Below are 23,616 nucleotides of genomic sequence, written 5' to 3'. Positions count from 1 at the left end.
GAAAATCAAGCACAATCCCTCCTGTGAGGGGTTTAGTATCATACCGTCATTTAATATATGAGAAGAAAATGACTCGTATAATGCCAACAACTGGTTTTAGAATTAATGTGGTTATTACCTGATGCAAAAACCCTATAAGTGAATCAATATTGATACCAAAATATGTCATCTTTAATGAGCCTCCTCGTGGAGTCTTTGATTATGTGATTACTTGGCTTTTTTTTGTGTGTGATTATTTGATTACTAGACCAAATATTTCATGATTATTTGATTATCTAGGACTGTATTTAGATTAATATTTACCAAGTTTAGAAAATAAATTTGTGTGTATAGCAAACATATAAAATTTGGCTTAGAAGACGTCAATGTTTTTCGCCTCGCTCCGCTCGGAAAAAATTGTTAAGAATTAAATCCGAAGATTGAACGCGTTTGTCCAGTAATCTTATTAAAATTCATACATATATTAACGTGCTCATACATATAAGTATAACGAAATCAGAGATATATCTTGTAAATTAATTAGATTGGTTCGTCTAATTAAGTATTTTTATCTGAAATAAATTTACTAACTTCTTTAATAGAGGATTTGAACAAGAATGTGTCTATAGTACATGAATGCCCCACTCGCACTATCATTTTCTATGTCCAGTGGACCGTGAATTTGCGGTCAGAATTTTAACTTGGCATTAAAATTAGAAAGATCATAATATTATCATATGGAACATGTGTACTGAGTTTCAAGTTGATTGGACTCCAACTTCATCAAAAACTACCTTGACCAAAAACATTAACCTGAAGCGGAACAGACTGATGAACGGAAGAACGAACGGACGCACAAACCGAAAAACATAATGTCCATAAATGGAACATAAAAAAGGACTGAAATTGAATGAAGGTCTGGTAAATCTCAATGAGACCATAACAGGCATATCCAAATAAAGTTCCCTGAAGTCAAAAACAACTTCCCTCACCTGAGATATATTTCCACTACTTCTGCAATATTGTATTTATCAATAATAATATAAATAGAAATTGTATGTATGTAAATTAAAAACGATCAGGGTAAACTTATCAATCCTTTAAATAAACTTATTTTAAAAGGTTACCAATTGAACACTGTAAATAGATCTTTGAATATTGTTTTAATTGGTATAAATATTAATTTTGTTATCAGTAACTTAAAACCATACTACATATTATTGTTATACACACCAAGTTACTACAATCTGTTGATACCTATGATTTGGCATTGCACAAGGTCATGTCTTTCTCTGACTGTTAATAACGTCTTTACACTAAGTCCATTGGATGTTGGATGTGTACTGATTGATATTTTAGTCTTAGATGCATAATTTTTTTTATTAGTTGTTATTGGCTTTCAACTAGCTGTCAGTAACTGCGATTACTCTCAGATATGTACTTTGTGTCATTTTTTTTTTTGTTTTTGTTTATTAAGGATGTATAAATACCCTGCCACGTCCGGTCTGTGCTTTTGTTAGATGTTTTTTTTTCCTGTTTTTATCGATCTGATATGTTAAGCCCTTTTCAACTGATTTTCATAGTTTGTTCTTATGTTGTGCTGTAACAAAACTGTCCCAGGTTAAGGGGAGGGTTGAGCGCTCACAAACATGTTTAACCCCGCCACATACTGTATGTGCCTGTCCCAAGTTAGGAGCCTGTAGTTCAGTCGTTGTCGTTTGTTGATGTCTGTCATATTTGTTTTTTATTTTATTGTGTTATAAATTAGGCCGTTATTTTTCTCAATTGAACTCTTTCATATTTTTATGTGAGGGCCTAGTATACCTGACTATACTGTATGGTTTTTGTCTCATTGTTGAAGGTGGAACGGTTGCCTACATTGTATATATAACTGCTTACAGCCACTTCATTTGAACTTTGGGGATGGTTGTCACATTGGCAATCATACCACATCTCCTTATTAAAAAATGTTGAGGGGGTTGAAATTTGTATTTCTTAGGAAAGTTCCAATGTTTTCCTCCCAGGTCACCCAGTTTTAATTGGATATTTTCACATTTTGCTGTACCCTTGGATTTGTGTTTAGAGCCAACCAGAGCTTACTGCCTGTTGATGGGTAGTTTAAGACCGTATTATGAGCTCTAGGTGTCTTTTTGTGTATTGCATATGGTGATTTGGTGATGTCTTCATGCCATTGTCCTATTACTTTGTATAGACAGCTTATAAGTCAACCTTCTATCAAAGACGACAAATGATCATGATGGCCAAAGCTCTCCTGGGCTTTTGTAAAGTTAGGCGAGAAACAAGATATAAACTGACTTGGCTTGGTGTAAACATGTATATTTAGTAAACTCGAATAAATTCTAGTCAAATTAATATTTTGAGACAACAAAAAATATAAAAGTGTAAAAAAAAATGGTTTTTTTTTTTAAAAAGTTGAAAATATTATTAGGGCCCCGCCGAATGGCAGCGCCCTATAGTGATCAGTCTGTCCGTCCGTCCGTCCGTCCCCAACAAATTGTGTCCACTCTATATTTTTATCTGTTACAATTTCAAAGGTTATACTTGACATGTATATTAACCAATACCAGAGGGTGTGTCATAATGTATGTACAAATTCCTAGGTCAAAGGTCAAAGTCAAAAACTTTGGTTTCAGTTGAGAACCCCATGTCCTTTGGTAAAGATACAATTTTTTTAATGCACATTATTCACAGCGGAGACCACAGAGATGGCTCCCATCTCAATGATATCTAGTTGTATCTTGAGAACCATTATGATTTCAAAGTTTATACTTGACATGTATATAAACCAACAGCAGAGGGTGTGTCATAATTTATGTACAACTTCCTAGGTCAAAGGTCAAGATCAAAAACTTTGGTTTCAGTTGACAAACCCATGTCCTATGGTAAAGATATAATTTTTTTAATGCACATTATTCACAGCGGGGCCCACAGAGATGGCTCCCATCTCAATGATATCCAGTTGTGTTTGTGAATGGCCGTGGATAAAGGCATGTTTTATGGTCTGGGTTAAACAAAAGTATTAACTTCGGGTAAAAATCCCTGCCCCATCCCAGAGAATCAAATGGTTGCTTCCTTGGGAACAATAGAGATTGAAGATGTTGAGAATGAATATCAGATAATATTTTTTCGTTCTGCGGCGACGTTAAAGGAACACCAATCAGTCAATCGATCTTTATGACTATGGCCTCAGTTGTGTAATATTCCTTGTTGTAAAAGTTCATTTTCTGCTTTGTGTAGACTTATTAAAACTTGGAATAGATCTACGAATACTAATGAACGGTCATGTGTGGTTTTGCAATTATATATGCCTACCGATGTCTAGATATGATACGATGCTACCGGACATAGAAAAAACTGTCCCTTTTTCATGGAAAATTAAACTGTTACAGTATATTAAAGAATACAAAACTGGCTCTCTTTTCTGTAAATACAAATAAAAAGCTGACATGGGTTAAACTAAAGCTAGAAATTCCAATCTCCCGACATCAATTCATTTAAAAAGACCATATATAGATATAAGAAGATGTGGTATGAGTGCCAACGAGACAACTCTCCATCCAAGTCACAATTTGTAAAAGAAAAACCATTAAAGGTCAAAGTACGGTCTTCAACACGGAGTTTTGGCTCACACCGAACAGCAAACTACAAAGGGCCCCAAAATGACCAGTGCAAAACCATTCTAACGGGAAAAACAAATGCAGCGGGTTTAAACGTTTTAATAGGTACCAAATTCACCCTTACCCGAAACAATAGTGTAACATATGACATTAAAATTTAACGTTGAAAGGCTAAACTTGCATTGAGCCTTGTTTAGGCCCTAAAATAGAAAATAAAGAGATGTGGAGTAAATGTGCATGGGACAACATCGCACACAATACATAGAAAAAATGAAATTTATCAATGAACAGGGCTTTTATTCCTATTCTTCACCTTGAAAGTAGCCGGAGGGTCTTCAACGAGGCAACGAACCATTCATACCCTAAAAACAACAGCCACACACCGGACTATGTAGATTACAATGTTTTGCTTTATCCTATATATGTCTTTTGATGTTGTCCCTAAATACTAAAAGTCTTACACTGAATCTATATATTTTGATATATTGTCGAAAAAATAAATAAAACAAAACTTGCGTTTTAGATTAAGAAAGGGTCCGAAAGAAATGTTCAGAATGCACGATTTTGCGTCATTTTTTCCAGATCATCTGGGGCCTTGAGCCCTAGACCTCTCGCCCAAAATATGTTTTGCTTCACTTGTAATAGAGGCTAGTTACGGCCCTGTCTTATCACCTTAGATCAATCTTTCTAAACTTAAAAGTAAAGATCACGCACCCTTATTGTTCAGGTTGATAAAGACTTTTGCATCCGTCGACATTAACTTCGATTTAAATACTATAGATCTGATAACCGCTGTGCATGTATACTTTAAGGACTGGGCTAGTTTTCTTATCAGTTTTAAAAGTAGTAACCTCCCTTCACTACAAAAGTCAAAAAGTCTGAAAAGACCACTTTTTGTCTGAATTTGCATGAATTTTTACTCGACATTCTTATTTTGTCTGAATAATTTCGAAAAATTCTTGACATAGTATGAATTTGTCAAATAAGGTTCTTGATTTTTCTTGACAAGTGTCTTGACAGTATGAACATTGTCTTAAAATTTCTCGACACTTCCTGTATCATCTGATAAGAGTCTGGATTAGTCTCGACCAATTCTTGACTGTCTTAAATTTGTCTCGATCTGTCTTGACATATTCTTGACATTCTTAATAATGTCTGAATATGTCTTGACACATTCTTGACATTCTAAATAATGTCTGAATATGTCTCGACACATTCTTGACAGTCTTAAATATGTCTTGACACTATCTCAACAGTATAAATTTCGCCTGAAATGTGTACAGACTAATTCTGCACTGTTTATGATATTCTATTGCTGTTGTATACTCCTTTTTATTATGGCTAAACTAAACTTTGAAGAATCAAGGATAAATTTGGTATAGTGAGATACCCTTTTGGTGCAACTAAGTTGGAATACTTTGAATAATCCCCCATGTAGTTTTATTTTGATTTATTTTTATTAAAAGTTTGATTAATTGTTTTCACCTTGAATATAAGTCGAAGTAACTGACAAATAGCATTAAGATTTTTGCCATTCGCAAAACTGCCAGTCAAATTTGCTTTACTTAAATAGGTGTCTTGTAGGCAGTTTTAAAATGTGACCATGTGTCTCTTTTGGACCCCACAATTCATCTTTTGGGTTTGTGTGGCTAAAAAAAGAGGGGGGGGGGGGGGGCTTTCGTGTAAAGAATTTGTTCTCGTATTGATTCAAAAAACTTATTCATTTTTTAGAACAACCCAAAAACATTTTTTATTAAAATTTGAGTGTTGAATTTTATATTTTTTTTCAAAAATAAATATTTGTGATAACTCCTTCCCGAAAAGAAACAAAATGTTTAGATCTATATTATGCAAGTCTGTTTGAGATCCATATCATTGATGGGACCCATTATAAATACATTTTTTTTTTATTATTCCTGGAGTAGATAATAATTTTAAATTAATCTTTGGGAATTGTTCAATTTGTTTATATGTTAAAATAATTAACTTCATAATTTTGATGAAGAAAATCCATTTTAATTAAATTTTTTTCATCAAAATGATGATTTTCATAATTTTCATCTATCAACAAACTTTTTAAATTGTAGTGGTTGGTTAACTGATAAGTTGTATGGCGGATTACAGGTAAATCAGTAATTTCTATTTGACAGTTGCGTGTACTCTGGGGTGTGGAATACCTTAATTTTATGGGGAACATCCTGTCCATGTGTAATACTTAATATATATTCCAACAGATGACATTACACAAATTTTTCTTCTGTTAAATGAAGGATTTATCATCATAATTCGCTATTTATATAAACCACATTTTTGTACAATAATTATTTACCATATTAATATTGAATATTATGAATGTAAAAGGAAATATGTCTACAGTATGATTGGTTTTAATCATTTAATTTATAAAATTTAGGAATCAAAATTTGTAATTTTTCTAAAAACCCACATTTAAATTGTTTTATATCAACACACCCACATTTAAATTATTTTATACATTAGATTTCATAGCCATATTTGCATTTGAAAAAATATTTATATACCCAAATTTTCAATTATTTTACATGCCCACTTTTCATCTTTGTTGTAAGAAGTGTAACTTGAAACAACAGTATATTATATAATAATGAAATAAAGATTAAAGTTAAATAATGAATATTGGTCATGATTTGTAAAACTCAGAACTGTCAAGTAAATTTAAGACACAATTCAAAATGTTCAGAATATATCAAGCCATACTGAGAAAAAATAAGAATGTCGAGAAAATGTCATGAAATTTCAAGACAGTATTCAAATGTCAAGAATTTGTCAAGAAATTTTAAGACCATATTCAGAATGTCGAGAATATGTCGAGTAAATTTCATACAAATTTAATATAAATGAGAATTTGTCAAGAAAAATTAAGACACAAGTCATACTTTTGGAGAATGTCGAGTAAAAGTTCATGCAAATTAAGACAAAAACTGGTCTTTTCAGACTTTTAGACTTTTGTAGTGCTTGTTAATGTGATGTTGTAATCAATCTATCTATTTGTACCATACTTATATAATATTATATTGTACAATTTAAATTTATGATTCGTTTAATATTTAAATATAATATTTTTTTTTAGTAAAGATATAAACAAGGTAATTTGAAAGGCTTTGATTCATTTATCACCATAGTTCAATTCATAAGTCAGCGGTCTATTTTGTCTACATTACGCTGAAAGAACACCGGTGTGTTTACATTGGCATTATTTACTATCAATGACTGTGAAACAAGAAAGCAAAACATTGTGCATTATAAAACGAGAAATTACATTCAAAATTCATCTTTAGTGAAATCAAAAACGAAAAACGGAAACACTTTTTATTTTCATTTTGGTTTTAGAGAAATCAAAAACAAAAAATGAAAACACTTTCGTTTTCCGTTTTGGTTTTTGAGAAATCAAAAACGAAAAACGAAAACACTTTTGTTTTTTGTTTTTTGTTTTTGATATTTCAAAATGAAAAACGAATGGACGCAAATATACACGGACCCGGAATATCATGTTAACCAATCAATATTTTTCATATAAGTAATTGGTAAATTTAAAAATGAATAATGGATATGAAGCTTATTACTGGGGTTTCTGTATTTTTTGTTATGTCAAAAAAAAAGTGCTGCTTGATTCCAGTTGTACTCTACTATTTTGTAATATTGTGATTTTAAATAGTCTCTACAACTAAATGTTGGCCTGTTCGTTTTAACTAATCTCCATGTAGAAATCAATAACAGTTATAATACGTTGTTCATTGTGAAAAGTTTTTCAAACAAATGGTAAACATGGTGTTAATTGTCAGATACTCATTTGTACAACACGAAATCTATACTCACGTGCTACTAAATCGACAGATCTGTTCGAAGGTCCACAGAAAATGATCTGATTCTTAGTATCACCCGTCCTCTGTTGCATTAAGGTATTAAATTTGTTGAAAAGGTAAACAAGTTTAACACCAATATAAGTTTTGCCAGTTCCTAAGTAATGAAAAAAGGACTTAATAATATAAGATTATTAAAATGGATGGAAGTTTTTCGCTGATTTCAAAAATCGTTTCGGAATTCAAACGTTACATGTCTACTCTCTGATGTATTTTGTTTTGTGTAGATTTTGTAATTATTATGTGCGTTCATGTACGAGCAGCAAACAAATAAGTGAACACAATTGAACAGCAAACCGTTTGTGAAATTTGCTACTTTAAGATTATTGTTCATTTAGGAATGAAGAAAACGTTCTGACAAAGTAGGTTGTTTGCTTATATTTCTTTCCTATATTATGAACACTCACTGGGTTTTAACAGTCGTAAGTTGTCATAGTTTAATTTTTTCTGAATATAAATAATACAAATGTGTTGTTTTGACACAGATTTCTGAGTCTGAAATATCGAGGTAAGGCAAGGATAAAGAAGTGTTGTACATAAAAAAACAACAGTAACAGTTGTAAATAATTAACGTTGTACTCATTAGTAATGTGTTACTGTTATTCACTGGTCAAAAACTATCTAAAATTGCCTTAAATCTATGTTTTTTTAAACGTGTATAAGTAACTAAAATTCATAATGGTAGCAAATATTTGTGAATGGGAAGAATCGAATGCATGCAAAATATAGGCATGGGTTATTTATTTAGAAAGTTCCGTTGGTATTTACATACGCTCTATGATATACGTATTCTTCTTCCAAGCGTGTAGAAATTATTTATCAATAAATTCATAAAAGCTTTTATTGCGACATGATTTTCCTTTAACTATCTATGTTTGTTTTATCACAACTTTACTAATACACATATGATTATTTAAATTTTGAATAAGAAATTCATATTTTGTATAATTTTGTTACCACATTTCAACTGAGGAACCATGAACAAATCTAAGGAATCGTAAGAAAATATCACAGAAACAATACAAAAAACATAATTCACAGTAGAGAACACAATGATAAAAATAACCAGACAAACTACAGTCGACTAAATACTTCACAGAAAACAAACAAAAGAAGCAATATCAAATTCCACAAAAAATACAGGCAAATTAAGGTGTTCCAAAAATGATATGAGTCTCTGCTCCGCCAGTGAGTGACGAACTATCAATGTACTGTCATGCAACACATTGTACGTAAATTTTACAATAACACCAGCAGAAAATTACACCAAAATACAATTAAAACAAATGTCATATATTTTAACAGAGGCTGAAGATACCAACGGGATATCTAAACTCATAAATCGAAAACGAACTGACAATGTAATGGCAAAAAAACTAAAAGAAAAACAAGGACAAACAAAGGTCTATAAAACACAACAACAAAGACTAAAGACTGAGCAACACAAACCCCACCAAAATACCGGGGGTAGTCTCTGGTGATCCAGAAAGGTAAGCACTATATTTGAATCTGTTTTGGCATACAGCTCCTCAAGTACCAATTCTAGTTGGCTTTTAAAATGAAGTGAATCCAGAAAAGCGTTTCGGCCAAAAAATAATTTATAAAGTTTGTCATTTTCCTTTGAACACTTAAGGAAACGATCATAGTCGCAATCTCTTGAATCGATTACGATTTAATGTTGAGTCGAGTAACACTTTTGTCGAATTGTTTTGAGATTGACCTGCAATGACTAACGTTACCAAAAATTAAATACAACGTAAACAACAAGCCCCTATACTAAGAGTAACACTATACGATAGTCGTATAACCAAAAAAGAGAAAGACATTTGAAAAATCTCTTTTTGTAATAATAAGTGTGCATATGATCCTTAAAATTAATAATTTCAAACCTGGTGGGCCTTGAATCAGTTTAAATCTTCTTTTCAGAGAAGTTTTAATAGCCCAGTGCTGATGTTGATTATTTGGCCACATATCAACATCGAGACCTTCTGTTTCAACCTGTTCCGCTACTTCCAAATGTATACGATCTAAAATATAATTAGGTTTGAGGCAAACATTCAGTTCTGCCATTTTATAAATCTAACTCATGATGGCCCATCGAGGATTTTCTAGATTAACTTAAGTACATAAATGCGCCAGCGACATTAAAATATACACAGAACTTGCGAAATTTAAAAAATTACATGAAACAACAGGAAAGTAGAATATTCTTATACGGAAGAAGTAAATATATATAATTTGTTACAATCGCTTATTTATGTTTATATGTATTATAAATAACGTATAATAATACATACATGAGACCGGGAATTTAACATTAGCGATGTGAAATAATATTTTGCTTTTCTTGTCAAGAAAGGATAAAGTGAAATGAAACAAATAATTCAGCATCGATTCTCATAAGTTTAAAGCAAATATTACAACTTTGATTTTGTTGAAAAGTCCAATATTGTTACCGGGAGCAAAACAATATAATTTTTCTTATATTCAAGATCGTCTTATTAGAAAACAAACACATACGGAAGCTACCAAAGGGACATTTAAAACTAGAAAAATAACTAACAACGACAAGGCTAAAAAACGAAAAACGACGGGAAGACAAACAACAGTCTACGAAATACTACAGAGTAAACTAAAGACTGAGAAACACGAGTCCCACCAAACCTGGGGGTAATTTCAGGTGTTCTAAAAGGGTAGGCAGGTTCCTCTCCGCGTGTGGCACCGGTCGTACTAATCTTTTGAAATACGTTAATAAGTAATATAACTTGATATCAAATAGTTACAATTGGAATCAAACTGTCCCTCTGAAAGATCTCAGTCTTTGATGCAGATCGGAAATTCAAAATAGCCGAAATATGAGGTCAAAGCTTAAATGAAAATCCTATCAGAACTTACATATAGTAAGATTTTATACTTGCAGTGAAGTGAGAATTTATTTTCTTGCTCCGTGTTAAAGGCTCATTGTGACTTTGAGACGAAGAACAGCAATAAAAGCGCTGTCCCTTTGCTTGTTTTGTTTTTTTGTTGTGCATATACTAATTTTGTGTCATGGATGGATATCCCATATCCTTTCTTTTCTATTATATGACTTTTCTTTCAAAAACAAATTAGGTGAAATGAAAACAAGTAATACAGGATTGTTAGAAGTATCTTACCAAATGTTGTTATTTTGATACTGAAAAAAAGTCTAATATGGCTCGATGCGCTACAAAGGGGTCCAATTGTTCTGATTTTCACATACATTTTACTATTGAATCGATTGAACCCAACATTCTAGATTTTTCTATATGCTGTTACTCCTGAATTGTTCTCATCATTAATTATGCCCAAAAACATAACAGAACCAACTAAAGAAGAAGAAGAAAACAATTGAGGAAATTTCTAAACACTTACAAATAACCAAACTAATTAAAATTTAATGAATGAAGTGAAAAGGAAATTGTATAATACATGTACCATAGGTATACAAACCTGGGAAATTGATATCCTTTCCAACCGCTATATTTTTTGCTAAATCGCTCGCTTGTCGAATCTTTTTCAGATGAGTTTCAAGACGCCTGTTAAGATATAAAGATACACAACAGCATTTATAGTTGTATTTTTTTTTCTTTTTTTTGATTTGAAGATACTGGTGCGTTTTTACCTGAAGACGTGAGACATACGAATTTTTAGATATAAAATATAATATCAAAATCAAGAATTAAAAACGTTCATACATCTGATTTCACACAGGAGCTTTATCCTTTAACTTCACATTCCTCTACTAGTATATAGATATGTCTTCCCACTAAATAATTCAAAGTTTGGTGATTACGTTGAACGTATATATCCCATCGATTTTGAAATAAAGGATACAAGAGATACAACTAGTTGTGCCTTATATCTTGACTTACATCTAGAAATGAACATCGAGGGTCGGTATAAAAAAAAACTTTACGACAAAAGAGATGATTACATCTTCCAAATTGTGAACTTTCAAATACTATGTAGCAACATTCCAGCCGCGCCTGCATATGGAGTATATATCTCCAAGCTGATACGATATATCAGGGATTTGCGTTTCCTATCATGATTTCCTTGATATAGGGTTCCTGCTTACAAGGAAGCTATTAAACCAAGCAAGATCTGCTTATCCTTCCGGAGCAACTGAGATCATCCCCGGTTTTTGGTGGGGTTCATGTTGCTCAGTCTTTAGTTTTCTATGTTGTGTTTTGTATACTTTTGTTTGTCTTTTTTGTCTTTTTTTTCTTTTTTTGCCATGGCGTTGTCAGTTTAGTTTCGACTGATTATTTTGAATTTTCCTTTGTTATCTTTTGCCTCTCTTTTTCTGTCTAACATTAGATAAATCGCTTTATATACTTCCGTAACCAGGCTTTTGTAAATAAAGGCAACAGTAGTATACCGCTGTTCGAAATTCATTAATCGATTGAGAAAAAAATAAATCCGGGTTACAAACTAAAATTGAGGGAAACACATTAAATATAAGAGGAGAACTACGACACAACAGAAACACAACATTAAAATGTAACACACACATAAACGAACTATAATATAACAATGGCCATTTTCCTGACTTGGTACAGGACATTTTAAGAAAAAAATGGTGGGTTGAACCTGGTTTTGTGGCTAGCCAAACCTCGCACTTTTATGGCAATGTTAAATATAACACTAAAATGACACCATTACATGACATGAATACAGTACAACATTACGGACAGAGAATTACGCAAATAAACAATACAATATAGTACATTTTGACAACGAAACAAGAGAAACACTGAAGTGAACAAACAACAAACGACAATGCAACACACACAGAAACGAACTAAACAATAACAATTGCCAATTTACCTGATTTGGTACAGGACATTTTCCAGAAAAAATGGTGGGTTGAACCTGGTTTTGTGGCTAGCCAAACCTCCCGCTTTTATGGCAATGTTAAATATAACATTAAAATGACAACATTACATGACAGGACTACAATACAAATAAATGGAAAACATATAGGACAGAGAAACATACGAATAATAGCTAACAAAAAGTACCAGGCTTAAAACCCAACACGCAAGACGCGCGCCTCGTCCACACAAGACCAACCAGCGACACCCAGACCAAAAAAGTCCGAAAGCCAAAACAAGCACAAAGCCGAAGAGCACCGTAAAACTGCTTTGTTTGTTTACTTACATATATATCTAGTTTCCAGTATTTTTTACATTCTTATTTTTAAGATTAATTACCTGTCAACTGGTGATTTGTAAATTATCTCTAGTCTGCAATCGTCTAACATAGTAGCAGGTGGCGGCGAACTGTTTTCGTGAAGTTGGAATATAACACGAATTTTGGTTGATCTATGTTGACCTCCATTCCTTCTTTGTTCCAACTTCTGATATTTACATATTTTTGTAGTCTCCGCATGACCACTCCATAAATATGTATCGTTATGTAGAACCTGATTTCCTATTTTCTGTTTTGTTTCCCAGTCAAGGTTTTGGTCTTTCATTATGCAAAGAAAATTTCCACTAGGTAGCGGAAAATATGTTTTATTCTCATTCATTAATAATCCCATTTCATTGTCATCCACTTCTGGAATATATCCAAACTCCAAATCACGTTTGTCACAAAATTCTTGATCCAGCTCAAACATCCCTTGGATATTTTTGAATTTAAGGGGTACTTCGTTTATTATGACTGATTCCTCACTATGCACAGCATTAAAAGTAGATTCCATTTCAACAATGGGGAGCCAGATATTCTTGTAGTCCACTACGTTCCTGTACTTAGGTATCGAACTGGATTTTGCATATCTCAGAAACGTTTTGATTGGATCTTGTACATGTGGCAGACAAAATTTGATACTGTTTGTCAGGATAACTATTTGTGGAATTGGTGTCAGAATTCCTGATAATTCTTTAGCTGACATTTGAATCGTAACAATTTGGCCGTGTCGAAATGATGTTTGGAATGGAACAAAGTGATCAATTATTACCTGGTCGGATACTTCAGAACTGACGTCATTTACACTATTTTTAAAACTATCTATGTGCTGCTTATTTCTTTCAAGCTCTTGCATCATTTGTTCTCTGGTATTTATAGACAGTTTATGCTTTAATGCATTATAATTTTCTTCGAAGACATGTTGAAGTATGCTTTTCCAAAACCTAAAGCTAACAAATGCAGTGTTCAGATGAGGATATATCTTTACATACTTGTCAGGTCTTGTTTGTACGTCATCATCATCAATCATTGGTTTCGGCAATATAGTAGTTTTAAAGCTATATAAACGCCTTTTCCATTTCACCGTTACTTTTGAACTTGCGTATTCATTATTTCGATTTTCTTCTGTGCATTCTGGATCATCACTAGTGTCTGTATTGTCATTGAATGATAGCATATCGTTGTCCTCAGTGATTTCAGGAATACTACAAACATCTATCTCGCTGAATTTTACAGACACACTTTTTGTCATAGTTTCATGAAGACCTGGTATGAAAATATCATATCTTTCGGGTGATACGTGAGAAACGAAACCCTGAAAAATAATTGGCTGTGTCTTTAGATAATTTGCAAGAACTAGTTCTTTACACTGCAAATTGAAATCGTTTCTTTTTTTCAACAACGTGTTTAAATACTCACATATAGTTCGTAATTCAGTAAATTCATAGGGAGTATTTCTTCCATCTAAATAAGCATGTATCAGTCGATGGACGATGATATCACAATATCTACTAAGAGGGCATGTAAACTGAACAGTTGGATTTTCTCTAGTGAGTACAGACATTCTGTACTGAGGCATAGGTTCAAAAGATTGCCATTCTTTCAAAGCTAAAGCCTGTTTAGGATGAATGAAATCAGAACAAATAAGTTCAACTGCTTCATCAATATTCCTATCGATTTGAACATGTCCTAAAATTTGGTCTAAAACATGTGTTTGTATCGGAACAAAAAGTCTGTTTTCATTTTCATTATTTACATTTTCATCATTTTCACTCATAGGGGAGTCGTCACCTAACCTTTGATACAAGTAAATTGGTACTGACTGTGCATTATTAATTGATAATTGTCCTGTTTCTTCAGTTATCTCTTCTTGTTTGCTACACAAAAGATGGGCAAAATATTTGTGCAACAAATACCATTCTTTTTGTTTATTTCTGCCGTCTCTTGCCAATTGTAATGCATGGAAAACAGGTACATTCATATGAAATGTTTGCGTTAGTATGCTTCCTACTGTATTGTTGGCAAGAACAAGATATTCTTCAACTAAAGAATGTGCTTTTTTTGTTTTCATAACGCTGTCTGTAGTTGTAAAATCTACTGATATTGGTGATGTAAAGGACTCCATTTTAAGACGTTGGAATTTCAATTTCTTTGACACTTGAAAAAGAAGCTGTATATCTGCGAACATATCATCAATAATACCTTCATTGTTGAGAATGTTATCTATTTCTATGTAATTATAATGAGAAGATGAACTTATTATCGTTCTTAAAATCGTTTTGTCTTCTATACGTATATTGTTTGGGTCAGTTTGGTCTATTTCAAAGAAAATTGATATTGCATATCTTTTGCGACATGGTTCTAGGCTACAAAGATTGTTGATATGATCAGGTAGCATAAGATTATTCTGTGATTTATTTGTAGTTTGAAAAGAAAATCCGCGTGATCGTGCTTGTTCATCTATTTCATCATGTATGTGAACGATCTTGCTAACGTCAGTGACATGAACACCAACTCTAAATATGTTCTCTTTAACTACCTTAATGCTAAAACCATGATTTATGAAACTTTCCTCTATTCCAGCTATTGTAAATATCCTATCGGATTTGGTTATATCTTGATAACCGTGTGCTTTCAAGTCAACTCTTAATTCTCGAATTTCTTCGACTGAAGGGTAATCAAACCACAAGGGCAAATTGTTTTGCAAAGAAATAAGCGTTAATCCCTCTTCTATATCTTGAGAGCTGTGTACTACACCTACAACTGCGCCAAGTGGATGAATATTGGTTAACTTCCATTTTAAAAGAACTACAATAAACAACCAGTTTTCTTTGTCACCTTCTGTGATGTTATGATACTTATGAAACTTAAGATCATTTGTAGCTGAATCGTGCTTATGAATTTCAACACTTGTTCTTAAACGCTCTGGATACCACTTTGCAAGACGCCCATGTAAAATATTAATTTTTGGAATAGTCTTGCAAATTGGAACCATCAAATGACTCTGTCGTCGATCGATAAGACAAACAAAAACAGGATGGATTACATCTTTGAAGCGTTTTCTATCTATGAAAGATACTACCTCGCCGTAGTGTTTTCTATCTTCTTCAGGCTTGCCATCGTTAGATAATTTTACATACACTGTGTCGTCTGTATATGTTTGTCCACAAGTTTCTCGCCCAGAAATGTTTATTTTCATATGTTTGTTGTCTTCTGGAAAACAAACAGCCTCTTCCATTGATAAGATTTTAATCATACATTTTTTATATATTTCAGGTTGTTCTGTGAATTTAGTTTCATCAAATGGTGAAAATATGTTCCGATATAGAAAAGGGCTTAATACAAATACTTTCTCAGTCCTGATGAATTCGTATCGATTGATTTCCAAACCCTCGTGAAACCAGGACTCAGGTGTCTCATGTAATGACTCTGTATTTGTACCTTGTTCTGAACTTATATTGTTTCGAAGACTCCTGCGTTGGTTTGTGTCTTCATCATGCCAATCATCATCGGAATCTGAATCCATATCAGATTTGTGATATTAAGCTGTTTAGGGACCGTTATCCTGTAATTTGATTGAAAAGCCTTTAAAAAATGAAACTATGAATATTCACGGTCCTACATTCTGGCGATACTAATATTTTGACATGGCGCAACATCTTTAAAGTTTATGACATCTTTAACTAAATCCATTGGAAGTGTACTGATTGATGTTTAAGTATTGAATACACGTTTTTTATTAGTTTTTATTTGCTTTGAACTAGCTTTTGGTAACTTCGAGCACTTTTAGATTGGTACTTTGTGTCTCAGTCTATCTGTTAGTTGGTTTGTTGTTATTTTTATTTTAACTTTTTGCTTTGTGTCTATCTGATTAATCAAGCATTTTTCAACTGATTTTTATGGTTTGTTCTTATGTTGTGCTGTTATATCACTTTCTAAGGTTGGGGAGAGCTGGGCGCCCGCAGGCATGTTAATACCATCCACATTCTTTGTGTTCCTGTCCCAAGTCAAAATCCCGGAATTCAGTGGTTTTTGTTTGTTGCTGTATATCTATATATTTGTTTTCATTTATTATGAAAATAATGAGATGTGGTAATGAGACAACTATCTACCAAAGTTCCATACATCAGACCGTTAGCAAGTGTTTCTTCTTGTAGTATCACTCAGTTTTGATATTGATAAAATAACCAACTTCAATCAGACTTGATTTGGACATATTTTCTATTATTTTTACTTGTCTCACTAACTATAAAACCAATGCAAAAGGATGAAAAACATTTAGTTCCTTCTTGATATTAGGGGATAACTTACGATAGATAACAACAAGAATATTTAACCCTCCAAAAATATAAACTTGTCCATTATCGAACGCATTACAAAAACAAAATATATGTAACTTTTGAAAATGAAATAGAAACATAATTTAATTCCGGAAGAAACACGAAACTGTTTCTCGATTGGTGTAAAATGTTTGTCTACTTACAGATTTTTCGGTGTAAAATAAGCTGAACATCATTTGAATTTGATGAAATGCATTCTATTTTAAAGCTTTCAATATTTCATGAAGTGATCTTTAGTGTTTACCCGAGTCGACACAACGCAACGCAACAAGTAATCAAAATAAAATGTACCTTGTACCCTTTTCATGTGCAGCAGAGCACGGACTAGCTCTTATCAAAATCCAACTGAAAATCATTGTTCTGTCTATTATAGAATAACACCCATTTAAATAACTTTCCTGTGAACAATATACAATTATGCAATAATGATATGAAGGATATCGTCTAAAAGCTTCAAGTATGCATGTTGTGTTTTAATATAGTAAAACGTTCTCAAGATATATCGATCGGATAACTTATACAGATAATAACGTATTTTAAAGTTATATTGTGTATTCAAGATTTTAAATACAAGTTTAGATTTCATTAAATTCCTATTATTTATATTTGACACCATGTCATCGTCTCCGGAATCAATATGTGGTAGCATGTGGTAACTAATAAAATATAACCATACCTGTTTCATTTGCGTCAGAGTATAACTTTACAAGATAAAAACTGATCAAATAGTACAATTGTCGTCGTTTTATCAGTACAGGTGAAGATAAGCGTTGCACCTTCATTGTACTTGCAAAGGAGAATCGAGAACAAATAAAGTAATGATCACGTATAAGGTCTTTCCATTTTCGTGGAAAGACCTTTTGATTTTGTTTTGATTATTATTTTTTTTTTCTTCCTGCTATTTTTTTCTTCCAGTGTTTTGTGATTTTGAAATATGTCGCTGCAATGCATATCATATCGAACAGTTATTGCGCTTTTTAAACTCTCCCTGTTTAGCCTAAGACGTTTTATTGTAAGAGATGTATCCCCAACACTGTTTTTTCTTGTGAGTTTATCTCTTCCGTAACAAAAAAAAGGCGATCTAGTGATATAATATAGGAGTTATCTACCTTTGCCAATGACATTTGTCGTTATTTTTTTGTAACTCATAAAATGTAGGCAGTATAGACATAGACGCCTTGACCTTAAGATGAGGTCAAAGTCAAAGACCAAGTTCATGTTCTAAATTTCAAATGTCTAAATGACATTAACTTCAAATCGCTTCTTCTCAGAAAGAGTTATAGATATCGACAAAATAAATTATCAAAAATGTTAGTCGCGACATGTCATAACTGGAAAACTTTTGTCAAAATGGTACGCGTCATTTAATGGGGGGGGTCTGAATGCCCCTAAAAGGGTGTAATGGACAAATTACTAACTAAAACTTCACATTTTGCGCCTATCATAATGTACATGTATATTATCTCAATCAATCAACTGGAAAAGGTCTATTGTGCATGCAATGAGTGAAGACTATAGACATCAGTTTACCTGTAATTGAATTTAAAAAAATATTCCAGTTAGCATTAAGATAACCTTTGCGTCCTGACCTTGACTAGAAGATTAAAATCAATGGCATAGAAATTTCTTCCGAGTTCGTAAATATAAGTGTAATCGTACAATCAAATTTCTAAACATGCATTACATTACAAATGTGTGCTCCTGTAACACTTGTTAAAATATGTTTAAAAATTTCTGAGAAAAAAAAATCGATAAACGTGTTGTTAAATTCCAAGGATACATAAATACAGAAAAAGCATGCGTAATCAAACATCAGTTATCTGTAATAAATAAAATCAATACACAGATTTTTTGTTCAACATCCTCCTCTAAAAGACTTCAAATAGATTATCATTTTGACAATATTATCTGCTTCGTAATGTCACAATCACACCATCTTCAGCGCTTGCTTCTTTAAATAAAACAGGGTTTTTCACATTCGAGTAGAATTAGAAATGTACAACTAAATTCATCAAAAGTTATGATTTACTAGTAGGTCCGATTTCCCTACAAAATTGAAAAAAATATACAACAAACAAATAAAACATTAATCTAGGATGACCTTATAAAAAAGAAAGACATTTGTAATGGGAGATGCAAGGACATTTTTTTGGAGGGGTGTTTATATTCTTGCATGTTCCTAGAAATGTCATAATATATATACAAATAAACATGTTGTACGGACCCGAATAAAGAGATTCAAGCCCTGTCTTTTCTTTTCCGTTTGTTCCAAGAGACCCAGTTCCATGTGTTAAATAGGGGGCCTAGGCTCTCTTCTTTTTTCGCTTGGTCCTATAGGCCCGGTCAAGGTGTTTAACAGGGAGCTATGTTTTTCCTTCCTTTTTTGGTTGTTCCTAGAGGCCCGGTCCAATATGTTGAATCAGCAAACCAACAAACAAACTAACCAACCAACCAATCAATCAACACAAAACAAAACAACACAAAACAACACAACACAGGGCCCATCATCGATTGAAGAATGTGAAATTATTCAAACTTGAGAGTATGCAAAAATCAATCAATCAATCATAAACCAACCAAGCAACAAAAATATCAAGTAAACCATAAAATAACAACCAACCAATCAAACAATCAATCGATGTGTATTAAAAGTAAATTGGTTAGTTGATTGAATTGTTTACTAAAAAACACAATCAAGCCAATCATCGATTAATGAATGTGAAATTAATCAAACTTGAGAGTATGCAAAATTTCTATCAATCAACCAATCAATCAATCAAGCAATTAATCAACCAATTATCAAACCAAACAACCAATCAACAAATATATCAACCATCCAAAACAACTAACCAATCAACCAATAATTCGATATATTTAATGTAAATTGGTTGTTTGATTGAATCATGTAGCTACTGAGAAACACAAACAACGAAACAGATTGTCGACACTTCTGAAGGAGACTGGGATACTGCTCGCCATAGTTATATCATAGATAGTGATTCAGAAGATTACTATAAGACTATAAGAGCCATATTAGGGTTACTAGAAAGAAAAAGATGAAGAGCAAACAATCTTGGAATCAGCTGAAGATTTTTGGCGCTCCTCATCCTAGCTTCACCCCTTAATCGGCCTTTCGAAACGGCTATGTTTGTATGAAGGTTGTCCGAGGCCAATACGCCGGAAAATCACATCGGAGACTTTCCTTCAAATGTGGCTCGTACATTCACTTTATACTGCCCTTCCAGAACGACAAAACAGAAGCACAGCGCAAATGAGGCTAGACTGTTAAAACATTAGTAGTTTCGAATAATTGTGATACAAGTACATGAGAAAATGTGTATACTCAACCTTCTAGGGGTGATTATTTCGAATAACGATGGAACTGACTTTATTGTTATACTGAAAGACAATATTCAATTTAAGATAGATATAGGTGTTTATTATTTTATTTTCAACTCTAAGGAGACAGGGTTAGAATTACAGATTCCACCACTGCATCAAGTTTGTTACGGTATTTCTCCAATCAAGACAGTTACATATTAAAATCTAAAACGCGAGGCTTGCCGAGCTTTTTGAATATTTGAAATTTAACTGTTGAAAGGGGAGAAATATCGTTATACACGAGATATAATGGTGGAATCTGTTTCTCTTTTGAGTTTTAGACGATATCTAAACAAATTTTATCCTTCCTTTTCAAAGTTTTGCAGAAAGTTGTATTCTTTATATGTGACGTCATCAGGAATGACCGCCTTTTTTCATGACGTATCAATAAGAAAAACAGAAGATACCAAGAAAATTTGACGTCATAATTAAATTTTGACCAATAATTTGCCGAGAACAAAGTTTTCTCTAGAGAGAGAAATATTTTTCTCACACCGATCGAGATGTGTGAAAAGGCATAAAAATTAGAAAAGGATACCATTGTATTACTAGTATATGCAGCCATCTACGTACTACTATAACTATAGCTAATAAGATTTTTATTGTTCTGATTGTAGATACAGTTATTTAAGATATATTACACAGAGTTTAATCGATCAGAGCAACACGCAGCCTTTTGTTGTTTCTCTTCTTAATTAACACTTTGATTTAACTCAAAGAAAAGATTGATACGTAATTTAAGAGCGATAAATAAACATTAATGGAAGCAGAGTGTTAAATTGTAGATTATAGAAATTGGTTAATATCATACCGGTGTTAAATTTAATTATTCTATATTTAGTTATTTACGTTTAATGTTCACTAAGCTTTTCCCTATGTTGAAATCTTTGAACCACATACGATTTTTTAAGATTTTTTCTTGGACAATTGAGGTTCTTCATTTTTAAAGAATGTCTTCCGTTTGGATTTAGTGCAACATTCTCTCCTTTCACTTAACTGACGAAACTGCGATTGGGTACACGCATCGATAATAAGAAGGTAAACAAGTCATTATGTACCTTGTTGATGGATTATGTATTGAACAAGACATGTGTAGTAGAAATTGAAGTTGCAAAAATGGCAATCAAAACTCATCAGTCAAAGAGAGACCGACAACAGTCCTCAAAACACAACGTTAAAAAATAGAGATTAAGAAACACGAAACGCACTGAAATTCGGGGGTATCTTAGGAGCTCTGGCAGAGTAAGCAGATTCTTCTACACATGTTGCACCCGTCGTGCTGCTCATAGAAGGTTCAAATCCAGTGATAAGAATCAATACGGTATTGTACACTATTGATGATGTTGAGTTGTGTTTTTCGACGCGCAATTGAATTGATTTGAAAACAGTTGTGTCTAATGTTTTTAATGCATATTTTTTTTATTTCAAAGCACATCTGGGTCTTAGTATTCTTATATCAAACTTTCTGAATCTACTATTGAACATTTACTATTCTGTAGAAAGTATATTAATAAAAATCCATGTCAATATAAATCATCAATAGTGATGCTAAATCCTTTTGAAGGTTTCATCCTTGAAACACCAGATAACATTGCACATGCTATGTGGATTGATTCAGAGCGAAGTTACAGTTCAAAATTTTCAACATAAAGGGAACTTTCTGATGTGAATAATATTAACGGTACCAATTTTACTGCATCAGATGTGTATTTCGTTAATTATTTAGTGATGGTGGTGGCAAATATATTTGAACATTCAACGCCTTATGCATACTTTGACAGATTTATTGATTGATTGTTGGTGCTCAAAGCCACTTCCAGCACTCTTGGCTATATTGTTGCGGTTGCTTTACATTAGTATAGTAATACCAAAAATACAATTGAATCGATTGTGGTTCTTCCAATTCCTCAAACATTTAGTCACATGATTGGGATCAACGTTCGTTTCTGAGCTCATGGACAGCTGTTAAGGTAGATCATAGGTATATATTTCTTGAGATAGAATTTTCTTATACTTTGCCAAAATGAAGATTTGTCTATGCTTTTTTTCAAAAATGTAATAAAAAGTATGGGTCACCGTGCTATTTTTCAAGCTATGAGTCGTTGAAAATTACCTAAATTTGGTTAGATTGTTCATGAAAAAACACATTTGTGTGCATAAAAAGAAATCTATGAGATAGAATTTTAAAATAGATTGTGAAAAGATAGGTTTTATAATATGTTTTAAGAAAATAAAAAGACAAAATGGTGTCACCGATCTTGTTTTCTTGCTACAAGTAAAAATTTAAAATTTTCCTATCAGCCCAGTATATAATTTTTACTAAATGAGTTATCTCCCCTTAAATTGCTTATTTAAAATATTGATTCTAAAAACACATTATTTTATATTAGTTTAAATATTTTGAATAATACAATAAATCACTAAGTTTTCTTTATATAAATAAACAGTGTAACCAGAAAATAGCAAATCTGTCTCCAAATTTGCAGATTTGAGCAAATAACTAGACCAATTTTGTACTGCGATTGTACAATCCAAGATGGCGGTATACCATGAATCTACCTTAAGGATGATAAATGTATCATCCATAATCCAAACCTTATTGATATTTAGTATTTTTATATTATTCCTTTCTTCTGAACTTTAACAAATCAAGGACATGAGCATATTTGTTGAAGGTATGTGTCATAGAAAATCATCTGTAACTTCAAGTTCAAATAACGACGCAAACATCATCGAAAATCTTTAAGGGCTGGTCCACTTCGATTTATTTTGTGTGAACCAATGAGAAAAGCTTGGAAACATATTGGAATTTGATAACCGTCTAAATTCTGTACTCACCGCCAATAATCAAAATTTTCTTCGTGTTGACTTTTTTTCATAATTCGTATGAGGCAGAATCAGACAGGAGCTAAAGGAAGACTGAGCAGAAGCTTGTATTGTCCTTTCAATTCATAATCTGCTTTGTAGATAGTGTCCTTGTACTGAATAATTCCAAGTTTTGTTACTTAGTTGATCGCATCTAAACTTTGAACTTGATATAAAGGTTACAAGAGAAACAGATTCGTCTGCTTCATGTCTTTACTTACATCTAGAAATTGGTAAGGAGGGCTGAGAACCAAACCTTACAACATGATATTATTGTTTCCGCATTGTGAATTTTCAATT

General features: G+C 32.5%; 1 protein-coding gene across 4 annotated transcripts in view; it reads right to left on the bottom strand.

Annotated features, from left to right (window-relative positions):
* Nucleotides 1-23,616, bottom strand: part of LOC127727060 (helicase with zinc finger domain 2-like) — a 75,146-nt gene that overhangs the window by 11,025 nt on the left and 40,505 nt on the right. The window contains exons 1-5 of one of the 4 annotated variants that reach the window (XM_052234474.1): nucleotides 17,362-17,535; nucleotides 12,754-16,295; nucleotides 10,988-11,073; nucleotides 9,406-9,543; nucleotides 7,473-7,613 (exon numbers count right to left, since the gene is read on the bottom strand). The exons of 1 other annotated variant lie outside the window; for it this stretch is intronic. In XM_052234474.1, coding sequence (XP_052090434.1) covers nucleotides 7,473-7,613; nucleotides 9,406-9,543; nucleotides 10,988-11,073; nucleotides 12,754-16,256 — 3,868 coding nt within the window. In that variant the 5' untranslated portion in view covers nucleotides 16,257-16,295; nucleotides 17,362-17,535. Of the gene's footprint in view, nucleotides 1-7,472; nucleotides 7,614-9,405; nucleotides 9,544-10,987; nucleotides 11,074-12,753; nucleotides 16,296-17,213; nucleotides 17,536-23,616 lie in introns of those variants that run through there. 2 more of the 4 variants (XM_052234475.1, XM_052234476.1) reach the window with 2 other exon arrangements.

Source organism: Mytilus californianus, unplaced genomic scaffold (assembly GCF_021869535.1).
Source record: "Mytilus californianus isolate M0D057914Y unplaced genomic scaffold, xbMytCali1.0.p SCAF_19, whole genome shotgun sequence".
In the NCBI taxonomy this organism is placed as follows: Eukaryota; Metazoa; Mollusca; class Bivalvia; order Mytilida; family Mytilidae; genus Mytilus; species Mytilus californianus.
This window is presented reverse-complemented; position numbering and strand designations above follow the sequence as displayed.